General features: G+C 32.7%; 2 protein-coding genes across 2 annotated transcripts in view; both read left to right on the top strand.

The window, feature by feature from the left end:
* Nucleotides 1-482: 482 nt before the first annotated feature.
* LOC110112292 (60S ribosomal protein L37a) lies at nt 483-10696 on the top strand. Its single transcript, XM_020844465.2, has 5 exons — nt 483-638; nt 1372-1411; nt 1514-1602; nt 9988-10070; nt 10432-10696. The coding sequence occupies exons 1-5, from the start codon at nt 636-638 to the stop codon at nt 10493-10495; spliced, it is 279 nt and encodes a 92-aa protein (XP_020700124.1). The 5' UTR covers nt 483-635; the 3' UTR covers nt 10496-10696.
* Nucleotides 10697-12371: 1675 nt separating this feature from the next.
* The window catches only part of LOC110112295, a 72640-nt gene continuing 66790 nt past the window's right edge, over nt 12372-18221 (top strand). The window contains exons 1-2 of the mRNA XM_020844469.2: nt 12372-12597; nt 12676-12739. Coding sequence (XP_020700128.2) covers nt 12540-12597; nt 12676-12739 — 122 coding nt within the window. The 5' untranslated portion in view covers nt 12372-12539. The remainder of the gene's footprint in view (nt 12598-12675; nt 12740-18221) is intronic.

Raw genomic sequence — 18221 nt, 5'->3', positions numbered from 1 at the left:
AGGGACTATATACTTAGATGAAAAAAATGCATGACAAAATATAATGTAATAAAAAAGAAATGCAATGCATTTAAACTGTTTAGATTTATTTGGCTTGAAATAAATTACTGTATTGTAACTTCAATGATGGCAATAGTTGATGGATGACAGGCAACGACGAAGGTGATTTGCGATGGCATTATGAGATACATTATAATGTATTTGAAAATTGATCAGATCCCATAATTTTTAAAATAAACTCATACTTCAAAATTTTATTCTAATTTTTTTACTTTCAAGCATCAAAGTTTTTAAAATATTTACATTTAGAATACTTTACTTTTAGTTCGAAATCAAATTGCCCCTAAAAGACAAAATTTTACTTCTTGCTCATATATTTATATATATATATATAAAAGCCTAACTTCAAACAATCAAAATCAAACCGGATTAATAAATAAACAAAATAAGGCTTCGAACGCGTGGTGTATTATCTTCTCATCGGACGGCTGTGATTCCGTGCCATTGCTGCCCGCGTTAGGGTTTTTCTGACCTCTTAACTTTAAAGAGGGAGATGCGGCTGGCTAGTTCGTTCAGTGTTTGAATCCTTGCTGCTTGTTCGACTTGCAAGTCTCGGATCCCCTTGGCTAAGCAAGATGGTAAGCTTTCGGCTAGATCTTTCCTCTTCGTTCGCATATTTTTTAGGTTTTCTACGTTTTGATTCATCATTTCTTTCCTGCTATTATGGTTTTTCTATTGTAATAAGATTCTACTTCGTGATAGTATGACTAGTTGGCCGGGTGTTTTAAAGATTTTATTTTTGTAGCTTATTTTCGTTTGAAATTTGCCTATTAACATGGAATGAGATATGGCGGTTTTTGCAACATCAATGATTGAATAATCATTCAACTGCAAGAGCGCTGCTTCAGTCTCATCCGTCGGGGATATGGGAATGTACTGATATCGTTTGATGCAATACCTATTATTGTAATACTCGTGGAATTTCTAAAATTTTCAGGCTTAAATGCAGCATTTGTTTTTTTATGCCAGTCAAAATAATTGCTTTACTTTCTTGCTTCATTTTTTGTTTTTTTATATGAATTTGTCTGTTTGGAGAGTTTTATATCATCAATTGCTTGGATATCAGCCCTTCTACACCTCTTCTGCAAGAGAGGTGGCTTCAAACTCTTTTTCTGGAATTTGGGGATGGACGTTATTGTATAATTTTCTAAAGCAGGACCACCCATGAAATTTCTAAAAAGTATAAGCTTGTATGCAGTATTTGTTTATCAATGCTAATAATGCTACTTGCTTAACTTTCATTAATACAGAACTATCCAATATGCTCATATGATCGATACTAATGGACAATTTTTTTTCCTATCCAAACAGACAAAGAGAACCAAGAAGGCTGGAATTGTTGGAAAATATGGTATGTCATACTTTAATCCAGCCTGCGTTATTGTTTCTATTTTTAATTGTTATGTGTTATCTACTATTTGTAACCAAAACTTATTAAGTGCTCATGATGTAGGCACAAGATACGGTGCCAGTTTGCGGAAGCAAATCAAGAAAATGGAGGTTTCACAACATGCTAAGTACTTCTGTGAATTCTGTGGAAAGGTATTTATTATTTATAATGCTAATAAAGCCGTCGATATGTTGTAATGCTTTTCTTGTGGTGGTTATTTTCATGCGTTGAGGAGCACTTTTGCACCATAATGCAATATATGTATTGAGTCTGGGATGTTTGGTGAAATGATATTATTTCCTTTAAATTTTATTGAAAAATTGCATTCGTGCAGTTTGATGAATGGCATTTTTTTCTTTGAATTTATTACAAAATTGGTTTAAGCAATGTGCCAGATAAGGAGTTATTTCTTAATAATGGAAATGGTCATTGTGTGTGTGCGTTTATTCAATGGTGCAGTATTTACAATAGAGGTGGATGGGACTGGGGGAATGCCAATGCCCTAACCGTGTAGTTCCTATTTAGATTTCTAACCTACTAATGAAACACAGTCCTTGTTACAAAATTTTACATAAAATGAATATAAGTATGCCAATATGTCTTTGTCGGAATGGGGAGGTAAATGGAGAATGCAAATGAGTATGAGAAAGAAACTAGTGCTATACAAATGAGGGAGAAAGATGAGAGGTAAGACTTTGCTCATGCTTTGATCTAGCTAAAAATTATAGTAGAAGATGTTTATGTAGAAGAGGATGTTAGAGTCTACCAAGGAAGAAGTTTGTGAAGGAGTCATATTGATGTAAGAATTTATTTGATGAGTATTTTCAAATTGGTCTGATAGATGTCACAAGCTAGGGACATCCAATTTACATTTTTAGAATATTTGAGAACATTCCTATAATAATCGTCAAGTTGAAGACTTAGAAAGAGGGGTGAAACAAAAAAAATGCTTAATTGTAACAACCTTAAATGAATTGGGAGAGAAAATTCGCAGATTAAGAACTCCCTCATCCCTCGATGCCAATTGCCTAATGTATATTACATGACGTGTAGGAAGGGCATAAAACAGATAAAAGAGTTCTTATTGGTCGAGCTCAAGCAAAGTCTTTTGTTTTCTTTTGCTTGCATGAAGTTGGTGACTGCATCTCTATTTATACTACTACTCATGGATCATTCTTGATTTAGTAGAATACTGAGAAGTGCTTAGAAATATGAAAAGGCGCACAATTTTTAGATTCACATTTATTTCTGGGAGACACAGAGAACCTAAATATTACTTCGAGAAATTTCATAAAGTGGATCAATTCTAACACTACCTTGATGCATTTGCTTAGCAAATCCAACAAGCTCTTAAAGATAAAATCTTTCTCTTGGAAGTGTTGCTGTGAAAATCTCTGTAAGTTGTTCCTCTAGCTTCCAATTTTTTAACTGGATTTCTCCCTGCGCAATAGCTTCTTGAATAAAATGATACTTGATTGAAAGGTGTCTGGGTCTTTCATGGATGATTGTATTTTTAATGACAACATTGATTTTTTTGTCAAATAATAAGCTGGCGCCTTCAATTTGTCTTTCTCTAGTGTCTTTAAGTGTTTTCCTTGGCCCAATAGCTTGTGATGTTGCTTTTACCATTGTAGTGTACTCAGTTTTGTTGCAGATTTTGCCACCGCATTTTGGATCTTTAGCATCTTTGAACTTTTCTCTGAACTAGTTGAAAAGCATATCCCATAGTACTATTCATTTTATCAACACATCTAGCCTAATTATTATCAGTATAACCAACCAAATTTGGAATTTTGTTTTGCCGGTACATGATTTCATTGTCAATTATGCCATGAACATATCTTGGTACACTTTTGGCATCGCCATATTGAGTTTGACTTGGCTTAATCTTGAGAGCAGGCTTGTTGCTAACATTAGATCAATTTTCATTAGACATAAACTAAGCTTCCAATCAATTTTCATTACGGCGAACAATTCCTTTTTTAAGCCATGATTTTTTTCCTCAACCTATCATTTGTAGCCAATGGTGCAGCAACAAACCTGCAATTTGACATACTAAATTACTAACAATTTCAAGTATGCTCTTAGCATTCAGATAAAGATGCCTAGTTCTATATCTCTCAATTAAATTATCCCTCTCCTTTTATTTGTGGGGGGGGGGGGGCTGGGGGGGGGGGGACTTCTTATATTCTTCAGAATCTAAAATTAGAAATTTTCTATCTTGGAATGAATTTTTCTGTCTTCATTGTTTTAAATTCTTGAGATTTCACTTGTATGAGAGGCACTTCTTCTCTCTGTTTTTCTTGTCAATCATAAGCTGCATTTTTTCATTAAAAATAACACTTGACTAACTATTAATTTGTTATATTCACGGTTGTATACTCTGTATCACTTGTTATCAAGACTATGCCTAATAAAGATGCATTTTTCACCTTTCTCATCAAATTTAAGGGATATGAAAATAGCAAAGGGAACCAAAAATTTAAAATGACTTGTGCTGATTTTGATTTCTCTTCATGCTTCAAATGACGTCACATTCTTTACTGCATTTGTCAAACAGCTGTTGTGAATGCAGACAGCTGCATTTAGAACTTCCCGAAAGCTTTTTGGCAATCAATTATTGATACCTTGAATTTCAATAATGGTTATATTTTTAGTTTCGGAGATTCTAATATGTTGCAAAATGTATCCCATCGTTAGCTTCTTCCAAATACCCTCATCTTTGCTCAAGTTTCAAATTCTGAAGAAGTGTATTCCGAATCTCAATAACTTAGTATGATTTTGACGCATCAATTTCTCTGCTTCTCAAATTTTTTGAAGAAGTAAACCCAAGTCGTCTAGAAAAAGCATCAATAAAGTTTAGAAAGTAACTTTGTTGACCCAATGGTTGAGTTTTCATTGGTCCACCAATGTTAATATGAATAATTTGTGGGGTTGAGCTTGCTGTCCTTGAATCTTTCTGGAAATGGCCGCTGTGTTTCTTGCCTAGCCTGGAGCTTTCACATGGATCATCGTTTACTCAAATATCTTGTAAGAATTTCACTATACGATTTTGGTTTAGTAGCTTGAATCCATGAAAATTCATGTGAGAATTCCTCTTTTGCCAAAGCTAAAAAGAATCAGAAAAACTTTACCCGTCAAAGCATTAAGCATTATAGTAAACGTTGTTTGGAAAATTCTATTTCTCTCCATCTTCACTCAGTAATGAATTGATTTTGATTCATCTTACCATATATTTTGGAAGATTTTTTTGGTGAAAAAAATACTGCATTCATGCTCCACAAGCTGAATACTAGGCAACTTCTGATTCAAGCCCGGTACCTTAAATACTAAAATACATCAAGAAAAATTTTCACCTCTTTGTATTGATGTTAATAATACGTATTTCTTTTTATTCTATAATAGTTATTTCCCCCATTTTCAGTTTAGAAGTAGTTGTAGTAACTATGTCGAGAAAAAGCTCCCATTTTGACACTTGATTTCTACAGCCACTATAGAAATACCAAATATCATCTTTCATCTAGGTAGCAACTTGTCCTGCCTAAGAGAGATTCTCTTTTTCTTTAAAAAAATTGCATGTTCTTAGTTTTTAAATTTAGAATTTTCTCAATATGCTCAAACTTCTTCCGTAAGTAACAATGTGACTTCCTTTATGCTAGCAATCATCAGTAGAATGGTTTGTTTTCTTGTAAACTTTGCTTGATGGGTTGGAACCATGATGAGTACATTTTTTCATATTTTTCTTCAGGTTTTCTTGAATATGCTTATTGTTCATTTGTCAATCAAACTTTGCAATGCTTTTAGAGTATTTTTTAAACATTTCACTGTCCGTCTCCAACCCCACATAGTAGGATAAAGGCTTGATGTTGTTGTTGTATTTCACCGGTGTGTCTCTCTATTTGCTCTAATTTTGAAGGCATTTCACCAATGCGATCAGCTTCCTTGAATCTTCTTTATTCACCATTGAAGGGATCAAGGACATGAAAAAAGATAATATGATATTGTCAAAATCTCAGTCATCCCTTGTCATTTGATCTCATGGTCAGGATGAGAATCCGTGGGAGGCTCACCTGGATCATGCTAATATCCTTCTATATTTGGGTAGCTGAATTAGGAAGGATTATATTGAGGCAATTATGTATCAATTAGAAGTTATTTATTTTTCTATTAAGACATCTTGTATAGATCTATAAATAGGGATAATTTTGTATAATAATTAGAAGGTATTTTTACCCTTCTCAAATTCTATGAATTCTAACATGGTATCAGAGCCAATGACCTTCATTATTGTGGAAGAAAGATCGTAGATCGCCAGAGAAATTGAAGAGGAAACCATCGTGAAGAAGAGGCCTTCATTGCCCTAGAAGCTAGTTGTCAAAACCAATGATGCCAGTCTCCTCCGCGTGCAGGACAAAGCAGATGAAAGCCTAGCTATGGCCGGGAAGGAAGAAGCCGACGGACCTTCTCTATTACGCGTCAAACCTATCCATCCAAAGAGACCGATTTCGAGCGGGACTCTGTTGAACGAAGGCGAAACCAGACGGAAGATTTTCATACGCATGGAGCCTTGACACACACGGGATGGAGTCAGCCCTGTGGGAGGAAGCCGGACAGAGGCTCTTGTGACGCACCCGAAGCCAAACGAGAGAGACGTCGAAGGAGCAGCACGAAGAAGCTGAAGAAACCTCTGTGCCATATCCTAACCTGAGCACTTGAAAGTATCGGTTCGGTCCGGAGGACTCGCACGCAAGATCCGACCGCAAGAACGCCTATCGCAGCTTTCGACCCCAAGAGCTCCAGTCGCAGTCCCGATACAAACGTTGTAACTTCCGATCCGACAGAAGGGGAAAGTCGTCAAAGGAGTGTAGCCTCGAAGGAGCCGAAGAAGCGACGCTGGACCCAGAAGCTTGAAGCTGAATGAAACCGGACGGGCTGAGCAAACTGTGACGAAGTCGAAGGAAGGAAGCGGCGGGGCCTTGCGGGACAGACAGGCCGAGCAAACCTCCTGCGAGACGGAGCCAAAGGAAGGAAACATCAAGACCTCACGGGAAGGAGCTGCCTAATTGCGAGCCAACTCTCGTGCGTGCAGAAGCAACGAAGCCTTGTGATCGAAGCCATGGTCGCAGATGGAGCTCACGATGCGGATAGAGATAACAACGCGGACAGAGCTACATTGCCCAGACGACGAAGCCGGAGCTTGCGAATGAAGCCATAGATGAAGGCAGACGGAGCGTTACCAACAAAAGTTGAAGACAGACGCCGATACGCCGAAGATAGACGCCGCAGAATCCACAGTCGGTGCCGCAAGAAGCTGCCGACACTGCTCTCTTGCCGACACCGAAACTAGGAGTTGCTTGCATGTGCCCTACCTGCTGCTTGATCCGAGTTTTTTTTTTAACTTGGCTCGGTCTAGTTTATTAAACCAAGCGGTTCGGTTTATTAAACCAAGATATTTGAAAAAATAAAATAAAAAAAACTTAAATCAGATTTAAGATCTGATTAAGATCTAATATCAGCCTTTATTGCTGATACAAGCAAATCAGCCTTTATTGCTGATCAAATCAGCCTTTATTGCTGATACAAGCAAATCAACCTTTATTGTTGATCAAATCAACCTTTATTGCTACTATAAATACAGCCTTCATTGTTGGAAACCTGAGGAATACAAAATTCTCACTACCAGCCTTCATTGTTGGAATTTTGAGGATGTTCCCATCACCTTCCTTCATTGCTGGAATTTTGAGGAATACAAGTTCCCACAATCGTCCTTAATTGTCAGAATTTTGAGGATAGTTTTTCATCATCGGCCTTCATCGCCAGCTTTCTCTTGTGGTTGATATCCTATCTATAACCAATGCAGCTCTACCTCTGAGCGAGTAATTGCAAGCTGGTCTCCAACTTGAGGGGGAGTGTCAAAATCTCAGTCATCCCTTGTCATTTGATCCCACGGTCAGGATGAGAATCCGTGGGAGGCTCACCTGGATCATGCTAATATCCTTCTATATTTGGATAGCTGAATTAGGGAGGATTATATTGAGGCAATTATGTATCAATTAGAAGTTATTTATTTTTCTATTAAGACATATTGTATAGATCTATAAATAGGGATAATTTTGTATAATAATTAGAAGGTATTTTTACCCTTCTCAAATTCTATGAATTCTAATAGATATCATTGTAGAACTTAAACACAATCTATTGATTGATTTATTTACTGCTTACTTGAAAATGGAGATTACTTCTTTACTTAACAACTTCATGGGTTGTCCTAGATTTAGTAGAAAATTGTGGGATGTATCAAAATATAAAACTTTACATAGAATAGAACAATTATACTACCTTGCAGAAGCACTTGATTTGTTGGATAATTAAAGACTCTTCCCAAGCAAAGTTATATGACTCGCTTCTTCCAAATTTAATCCTTCCACTCATAGTAGATTGAAATATAAACATTCTCACATTGCTTTTAGAATGTAATCATCTGAAAATAGCCAAGTAAAACCATAAACTATTATCTAGAAACATCTCTTGATGTACATTACTCTTTTTATTTTTCCTTATTATATGCATGTTTTCAAAAACGCAAAAGAGATTTATGCTTAACGTTTTTTACAATACCTAAACTACCCTCTTTTAGCTTTTTGACGCACACAAATCTTTTTTATTTCACCCATTTACATTAAAGGAGTTTTTCTTAAAAATTATTATCGATTAAATGATGAGTTAAATAACCTGGTGGTTAAATACATTTCTAAATCATAGTAATAAAAAAACTAGAAAAAATGTGCATGCATCCTCGTATATAAATCATAACATACAACTTTTTCATGTGCAATACATAAAGATGTATTTGCAACTTTCTCAATGGTAGTTCAAGAAGGCTTTTAGGTTTCTTTATTATTTTAATATATTATCTTATCTTATAATACACCCATCATAGGAGCATTGCTAAATTTTATCATCAAATGTACATCATCTCATAATCTTTTCGACCTGAGCCCCTAAGGATATGCAACTCTTTTCCCCTTATGGGTAATAGTGTATTGCATCTTTGACTAATACCATGAGAGGGCTACTACATATACGGGTATAAATAAATCAAGTTGATTCGTGAGCTGACTTGAGTTTGGCTCGTGAGCCGAGCTCAATGAGCTAAGGAGTCAAGTTTGAGCTAGCTTTAACTCGAGAGCTAACTCGATTTTGTAGAATTAAGCTCAAGCGCGAGCTCAAACTTGATTAATTAATCTAACTCAAGCCCAAGCTAGGAGTGACTTGAGCTCGTTTGGACTCATTTACACCACTAAGTCCATGCAACATGCACATGTATTCACTTATACATGACATTCTTTTGTGTTGTTTTTGTCATGCATTTATTTTAAGCAGTTTCTTTTCCTTATCATATCATAACTTGTCATTTGATATTAAAATCAATGTTTAAAATTGCGTATTTGGGTATTGAGGCGTTTTTCATTCGTGAGGCGAGGCGTAAGCATCAAAGCGTTTTGAGGTGTAAGCCTCAAAATCAAAAGATTGCGTAAACATAAAATGATAAAAATTTTATATTAATGAGTGAATAATATAAAACATAAAAAAGCATAATATATGAAGTAAAATCGAAATATCCCAATAATACAACATGCACATGTATTCACTTATACATGACATTCTTTTGCATTGTTTTTGTCATGCATTTATTTTAAGCAGTTTATTTTCCTTATCATATCATAAGTCATAACTTGTCATTTGATATTCAAATATGAAATCTTCATGACATTCATATCAATATGAAATTTCATGTTAAAGGGAAAAATCACATTGGACATTTGCAATAGTAGTCGGGCACTAATAGGAATATTTTTTTATGCATATAAGTTGTCATAAACATCAATATCAATACATTTGTTATAGGAAAAAAGTCTGAATTAATTGCCATAAATAGATATATAATCTTCTGTCGTAATTTCAGATGACTTGTTTAATATTTGAAGGTTGCTTCCTTTATCGTATTATCTGTATAACATAAGATTTTGGCGAATCTCTTCAATTAATTTAATACCCAGATCTCTCATTTTAAATTAATTATGTTTTTTCCTCATTTTGCTTTATTAATTTATATATGCTCATCAAAAAAAAAAAAGAGCTATTATTTTTATAGCATAACCTGTATATATTAATTAAATTTCCTTATTATTATATATGAAGTATGAAATTTACTTTAATCTATCTAAACTTATTTATAATTATTCAAAAATTGTATTTATTTAGTTTCTAATTTTTCTAATTTTATTCAAATATTCCCATTAAATCTAAGAAATTGGAAACAATATTGTATCCTTTTGACTATTCCTTTTGTTTTGATTTCATTAAATATCATGAATGGAAAAGAAGGTATATGGCCTTCATTGTAAACTTTAGTTTTGATATTGAGATTATTAATTTGATTGATATTTCATGTGCATGGATGAGTTCATTGCAGCTGGCCGCCTCTTATGTATGTTTTTGGTTGCTGATGCTAGTTTTTTTTACTTGTTTTTCAGTATGCAGTGAAAAGAAAAGCTGTGGGAATCTGGGGATGTAAGGACTGCGGGAAGGTGAAAGCAGGGGGTGCTTATACCTTAAAGTGAGTTGTATGTTATTATGCTATCTTTTTCCCTTTGAAATTAGATTCTTTCATGTCGAGCTCAAAGCCCAAAAAAATAGTGGTCAAAAGATGCCCCAAATGAAGCCATAATCTCACGACTCCTTTCAAGTTATGATGGTGTAGACGAAGGCTAACTTGATGAGCCTAATTATCGAGTCGAACAGGAGTTAGTAATGAACAAGCCAAGCAGTGATCATCAAATACAAGCCAATTACTAAGCCAACCTAATCTCTTCTTTTTTAATCTATTTATTTTTAGCATCTTTAGTTATAAATACTATAGCTGCATTCTTTTTGGCACACTTTTGACTGGTTATGACCTTTATGGTAAACTATTGCAGTACTGCGAGCGCTGTGACTGTTAGGAGCACTATTCGCCGCTTAAGGGAGCAAACTGAAAGTTGAATAGTCAATTTGATTATCAATTGTCATTGTTAATGGCCTTTTGAACTCACCTGTGAGGATTGGCCTGTTAGATTTTAGACTTTTATGCTTCAATATTGAGATATCTTTCGATGGACAATTTACATTTTAGTTTGAAACATATTCCTTTGGTTCCTTTTATGTAGTTTTCCCTATTAATTGAACTCGGTTTCCATTGATTTCTATTTGATGATAAACCGTATCATTTAATGATTTTAATAGGTTGATAATTGATTGCTACATAATTATAAGAGTAATTTTGTTTTAGCCAGTTTAAGGTTTCATTTGAGACAATTTTCTTATAAAAAATGTATTGAAAGTAGCGAGAAAAATAGTGATCAAAAGCTGTCTCAAATGAAGCCAAAGTTAAATTTGATGAGTGAAAATTTGCATCATCATATTTGTTTTGGGGTAAAAGTTATATATATTTATCAGATCTGCTTGGTCATAATTAACTTGTTTGGCAGTGAATATTTTGGGATAAATATTTTATATTTATCAGATTTGCTTTGTCATAGTTATCTTGTTTGGAATTAGATGATCTGTAATATTTGGTTTGGAATTTTAAAAAAGAGTGAAAGTGGAAGGAAGCTAAGTTTATATATATTTAAATTGTAGATGTTATGTTTGAAATTAGTATTATATATATATATATATATGTTTTAGAAAGGAATAAGAAAGTTATCCCAACGAAGTCTTAATATATTTTTAATTAAGTTTTTGTTTGAGATAGTTTTCTTCCATCTTTTTAAAATAATTTTTTAGTATAAAAATTTTTAATTAAAAAAATTATGTATTAAAAAGTTATTCTACAAAGTAGTAAAAAATTATCTCAAGCAAAGCTTTAGGTTTTGTTTTGTATGATTTTCTTATTGTTTTATAAAGCTATTTTTTAGTATAAAATTTTTTTAAAATAGAAAAATTATAGTGGACTAAAACTGTCTTAAAGAAATTTTGAGGGTTTATTGCTTAGCTTTGTGTTTGATTTTTGTTGATTTTTATCAGCATTGAGACTTAATAAAAACTTTATTAAGATAATTAAATTCTAAAAATAATATTTAAAAAATTGAAATATTATGCCACAATTCTTGCGCTTCACCCTTGTAAATTAATAACTATAGTAATAAAAAGTAAAATTCCAATAGAACCATTTGCAAATTCAATGATTATCTTTTCAAATTAACTAATTAATATAATGGGATTTCAAATAATAAATCATGCAAACAAAATTTACAATATTAGCCTTAAATGTCATTTTTATTCATAATAGAAAGAAGGTAGAAAGAAAATCCTAAGTTTGAAAAAAAAAAAGATTTGAACTTAATATTCATTCTTCTTCGACTATGGGATTCCCTAATCTTGATTTATTTCTTTTTTTAATTAATATTTTTGTTTTATGTAAATCATAATTGTTAAGGGTTTTATTAAAAATATCAAAATTTTTAACTTCTCTCTTTAGTATATAGAACTAACTATATAATTAAACACAACTCTCCTTGGCCTATTGGTTGAGAGCTAAGGCTTCCAACTAAGAGGTCTAAGGTTTGAGTCTCTGTGTATGTGAGTTTGTCTTAAATGGCCTAAATGTCCAAAAAAAAATATAAGTTATAGTAATTTTCTCATTTTCTTTATACACGAGCTGATTCATGAGCCTATTCGAATTCTTAAAATTAAACTTGAATACTTGATTTGTTAATCTTGCTCAAATTTAAAGGTGGTAAATAGTTAGAATTATTTATTGAATATGTAAATAAGAAAATACTTATTAATATATTATTATTTATATTTAAACTAATTAAAAAAAAATTCATACCCACGTTACATATAAATATTATTTGAATGTTTTGGACGTGGGGATCACGCCTGCTATCAAAACAGCAAGCGCTCGCACGCTCCTCCCTTCCGCCGCGTAACCACCCTGGTTTGCTCGGGGGCCCGGGGCACTGCAAAGCACCAGTAGTCCGAGAGCGTAGTTTGTCATTTCTTTCACTGCAGTTGCGCGCGCTCTGGTAGCAAGCTGTGCGGTATGACTCCTGATCTCGCTTCAATCCTCCAAGCGGCTTCTGAATTCGCCTCTTATCCCGGTAACGAAGCCCTATTTCAAGCCTTCTTCGGTTGATCTTGTTCATTCGTATCATTCAGATGCTTTTCTGACTTTGCAGGAGCGGTGAATGACGCTTCCGCGAAGGAATTTGTTGATCGGTACCCACTTCCTGTTCTGTTTGGGTATGAACTCTTTAACCCGCTCTTTGATGATTGAGTTTCGGCTGTATACAACTGGGAAACGATGTTTTGCCTAATGGGCACTTTTGATGTTTCTGATAGATTGAATGTGGGTTAGGGTTAACATAATGGCCCTGCAGGTGCCACGGCCTTGTCATTCATTTGTTAGCAAACTGTTTGACGCTCGTATGTTTAGGTTATCGCTTATAAAGTTGATTCGAAGATTATCTGTTTGAACCCGAGATTCTGAAAATATTTGATGTAGAATGCAGCGGAATCTTTTAGTGATGCGTGGAGATTGTAACTAAGATGTGTGAGAGTGAGAGGCTATAGATGAGGGAGAGAAATCAAAGATGTCGGGGATAAGAGAGTATATTTTACTGCACAAAATGAAGAAAAGGAAATGAAATAAAGAAGAAAGGGACCGACATTCATGCGTAGATGTTCATCATATATTAATTAAATAATCCCCAACAAAGTTATTTATAGTGCTAAAAGCAAGTTTCTGAAAAACAGATGGACATGAAACCGAATAATGAAGCGGTTTAAGGTTCAACCAGGATAGAATCATGTGTTGAATATAATAAATATTAAAATTATTTAAATATGATCTAAATGACTTAATAATTAAAAAAAAAAGACTTAATAATTATGCAATCATCAAATATGTGGCAAAAATAAAGAAAACTATATCATAAAATATGGATCATAAAATGAAAAATGTCTTCAATTATTTTAAGTTTAAACACCTTCTCTATTTAAGTGGCTAATGTCTTTATAAAAAAGTATAAAAATATAAATAAAAATGAAAGGGGACAATAACATTAAGAGTAGCAATTTATTTGCCATAGCAAAACATTTGAAGAATCCATCAACTAGGATGCTAAGATCCTCAAGTCATAAACTCTACAAAAAGGATTATGGAGGCTTTAATGATTCAAATTTATGAAAACAAAGTTGAAACCACCAATTTTATGGAGAATGAAATAAACAACATACCTTTGTTGAGACATGATACCATAAAAAAAAGTACAACGACATCAAGCCTTTCTCGCACTATGGGACTTGCTACTTGAATCCTTTTTCTCCATTGTGTCTTATTAATAGTCAAATTCTTATTTAAATCTAATAAAGAAAAGTCTTTTCTAATATTTTATAACAAAGTCTTTTTAGGTCTACCTCTACCTTTCTTAACACAAGTCAAATCTAATATATCTACTTTCCTAATCTGGTCATTGGAAGGCCGTTGTTTTATATGACCAAACCATCTAAGGCTACTCTCTCCAATCTTATCTTCCACTGGAGCTACTCTAACTTTTTCACATATATGCTCTTTTCATATTCTGTCTCCAAGAGTAAAGCCACTCATCTACCTGAGCATCCTCATCTCTGCAACACTTAACTTAATATTATGCTTCTCTTTTAATGACCAACATTATGCACCATAAAACATTGCAAGTCTCACCACCATCTTACAGAATTTTTCCTTAAGTTTGAGGAGGACTTTTCTATCACACAACAAATCTGATGCATTTTTTCACTTTAACCATCCAACTTGAATTCTGCTAAATGCTAATAATATACCCATCCATTTCATCATCACTCTGAACAATAGACCCAAGATATCTAAAATGCATACTCTTATTAATGACTTAATCGCCCCAATAGATCTATTATTTCTAAAATTACAGTTCATATATTTAGTTTTAGATTCACTCAAACAAAAGCTTTTAGACTCTAAGTTTGACCTCCATAATTCAAGTTTACCTTCAATTCTCTTTCTAGTCTTATCAATAAGAATAATATCATTAGCAAAAAAGCATAAACTAGAGTACAACCTCTTGTAAATATCTAGTGAGAACATCCATGACTAAATCAATTTTGTCAGTCCAAGGACATTTCTTTGCACGACCTAACTCAATTTTGGGGAGAAGTAAGCAAGTTTGGCCTAGACCGTCACTCGACTTAACCTAATTGTTGTGAAAAGTAAGTAAGATTGGACTAGGATACCCTTAAGCTACATGCCACGAGTTAACCCGATTATAATGAAAAGTAAGCTAGGGTTGACCAAGTTTAAATTTAAGATTATATTTGCTGCATTAAATTTGGGGATTTTGAATGGAAAGACAAGAAATTGGTGTCAAGTAAAATAATAAATTTGCTTGTTTACAAGAAATTAAATGGAAAGAGGGAAAAAATAAGGCATTAGGGATATTATAATTTGTTGTATGTTAGAAAGTTTACAATAGAAATGTGGTTGGGTAGTATTGGATAAAGAGTTACAAGATTAAATTATTTAGGTTAATAGGGTTAGTGATAGGGTGATTACTATTAGGCTAATCATCAATAGTGAATTTAGTTCTTATATTCCTTAGGTTGAATTATAAGATAGTTTAAAAATTAATTATGAGAATAAATGAATATTGATAGAAAGATATTTATTGGAGGTGATTTAAATAGACATAAAGGTTCTAATAGTATTTTTGAAATGAGATCATGCTGATTATGGGATATAATGGAAGAAACAATGCTTGATTTTGTAGTAGCTTATAAACTTTAAATTTCAAATATATACTTTAAGAAACGAGAAGAATACATGCTTACTTATAAAAGTTGACTAACCAAATCACAAATAGATTTCTTCTTACTTAAAAAGAAAGAAAATATTTCTTATTTTCAAGATAAAGCTTGAATACAACATAGGGTAGTAGTTATGGTCCTATCGATATATATATCTTTAGAGTGTGAAGAAAAACAATTAAAAGAATTAATTTCCATAGGATCAGTTGGTGGAATAAGAAATGTGAGATATTGTTAATGTTTTCATGATTTGTTACTAAGGCAAATTAAAATATTTCAGTTGAGCCAAACCTATTGTGAGATAAGATGACTAGTTCCATTAAGAGGATTGTTGTAGAAGTTTTAAAAGAGTTTAGAAATTAAATATATTACGTATTGATAAAGAGACTTAGTGGTAGAGATACTAAGAGCTTTTAAGGAAAAAAAATCACTTTTAAAAATTAAAAAAATTAAATGCTACTAAAATTTATAATGATTATAAGAAAGCTAGAAATCTTACAAAAAGTATAGAATATAAAGTCAAAAAAAAAAAAAAAAAAAAAAAAAAAAAAAAAAAGTTTTAAAAAAAAAAAAAAGAAAGAAAAAAAAGAGCTTTAATTTTTTAGGGTTTATATTAAGAGGTTTGGTACTAAGAAAAGTGAAAAAAAGATATATAGAATTTCTAAGGCCTAAAGGTATGAGAATTAGAAAATTTGATTAAATTAGATGGAAAAATTGAAGATAATATGATATAACAATAACAACATAAAGCGTTTATCCTATCATGTGGAGTCGACTATATGAATTCTTTTTGTCCTTCGTGTCTAGTTAAGAGTCAGATTCTCATTTAAATCTAATAAAAAAAGTTTATTATTTTTGATATTTTCTAACAAAGTTTTTTTAGGTCTAACTCTACCTTTCTTAACATAGGTCAAATTTAATACATCACTCTCCTAATCGGGTTAGTGGATTGTAAATGATGCAACCAAAGAAAGATGAAAATATTATTTTGAGATATATTGATTGAGCCTTTTAAGGAAGAGATTATTTTTGAAAAGCATAATAAACAATATAACGAATATTATAGGTTAATCCAAACATTACAGTTTGTATTCCTCTAAAAAGATAAGTATACTTTAGGTTCAGTTAATATATAAATTAAAGGTTTGGAGAGTTATTGTGACGTAACTGTGATTTAATTAGCAAATATTTTCCATAGAATTTTAAAGTCTAAAAAGAATGCCAAATGTTTGGAGAAAAAATATTCCTTACTAATATTTGAACAAAGATGATAACCACAATTGTGTGACCTCATAAAATATTAAATTTATGAGTTATATAATGAAGTAATGGGAGAGTAATAAAATGCAAGCTTAGAAAATTGCATTAATTTTTGAAATCAATTTGGTTTCTTGCTAGGAAGATTTAATATTGAAGCGTTTTATATGTTAAGATAATTAATAGAGAAGTATACAGAACAAAGAAAGACTTCATGATTTTTACTCATGTTAAGAAGGCATATGGCCAAGTACATTTGAATTTATTTGGCGTGCATTAAGGTTGAAAGATGTGTGTCAAGAGTATGCTAGTATTATTAAAGATATTTATGATGAACTCTGGCTAGTATTTGTAGTTTTGTAGTGACCCAAGAGTTTCTTATTATGGTAGGTTTATATCAAAGATTAATATTGAGTATATCTTTTGTATTCATTATGGAGCTGTTTATAAAAGATGTTCAAGGTGAGGTGCCTTGCTGAGACAACACAAATGCATGATCAAATCTTGAATAAGAGCATGAAATTAGGGTGGAGGAAGCATCATGTCCATCATAATTATGAAAAATACAAATTGCAATGCAACCAAACAAGAGTTCATCCCTTTCATGATGAAATCAAGCATATGCTTAATTCTAAGATCACTTTACTTTAGTTGCATGCCATGAACACCCAACTCTCTCAAAAATAGATGAAAATGTTTCCAAAATTCTCTTCAAAATGTGCAATATTAGGCTACTCAATGCTTGGATCAGTGAAGGTTGAAAATTGATAGAAATTTGGAATTACTCAATTTCCTTTGTTATTTGGCCGAATTCAACAAAATTATCATTTATTTATTTTGTGTTGTTTTCTTTGCTTGATTAGCCTCAACTTTCTATGTGAAGTTAACTATGTCATCCAAAATAATTTTCAAATCAAGTGAAATTCCCATGCATTGGAAATCTTTGAATATATATATATTATATATATATGAGACTAACTTTTGCTTATGCAAAATTCTTGTGTAAAAGCCTTCAAAAATTTGAGAGGCTGGTTAGCTGATAAATTTTTTTTGTGCTTAAGAGTCAGAAAGTCATCATTTGGTTGACTTAAAACTCCTCCCTCTCTCCCTTAACTAGCTCCCAATCTCTTTCCCCTCAAAACCTTAAACCTTGCCGACACCTTTAACCCACATTAGTACTTCAGCTTCCCTCCTCCACCCCTAAACCCTCCAAACTTATCCATACCCACTACTCTACTAAATCCTAAGGAGAGAAGGCTTGACCCCCTCTACTTCTCCCAAACCCCAACCTTTGTCCTTCCTTTCAATTTGCCACCTTTCTCTAAAATAAACCACCCCTAATCCTCTGCCTTCGGCTTCCCCATATTCCCATTCAAACACCTAATAAATTCATAAAATATAGTCCAAGCTTGATTCATAAAATATAGATCTAGCTTACCTAACACAAGTGATGACTTCCACCAAGCCCTATACTTGGTAATATTAGCCTTCCATATTTCTAACTCTTTCATAATTTGGACTTCCACCTCACCATGAAGTAAGCTAGTGCATTTACCATTAAGATCCCTTTGACACCTATATCACATGATATAGATCTAATTTAGGATACATTTATTGGAATAAATGAATAATTTGAATAGTGGAAGAA

The sequence above is a fragment of the Dendrobium catenatum genome, unplaced genomic scaffold, assembly GCF_001605985.2.
Source record: "Dendrobium catenatum unplaced genomic scaffold, ASM160598v2 fragScaff_scaffold_8, whole genome shotgun sequence".
Lineage (NCBI taxonomy): Eukaryota > Viridiplantae > Streptophyta > Magnoliopsida > Asparagales > Orchidaceae > Dendrobium > Dendrobium catenatum.
The sequence above is the reverse complement of the archived record's forward strand: the minus strand, read 5'-3'. Positions and strand labels throughout refer to the sequence as shown.

What these genes read in the sequence shown, in the direction of transcription:
- LOC110112292 (XM_020844465.2), top strand. An exon ending in TCTGTGAATTCTGTGGAAAG is followed by an intron (nt 1,603 to 9,987) that starts GTATTTATTATT and finishes CTTGTTTTTCAG; the next exon opens with TATGCAGTGAAAAGAAAAGC. An exon ending in GGGGGTGCTTATACCTTAAA is followed by an intron (nt 10,071 to 10,431) that starts GTGAGTTGTATG and finishes AAACTATTGCAG; the next exon opens with TACTGCGAGCGCTGTGACTG.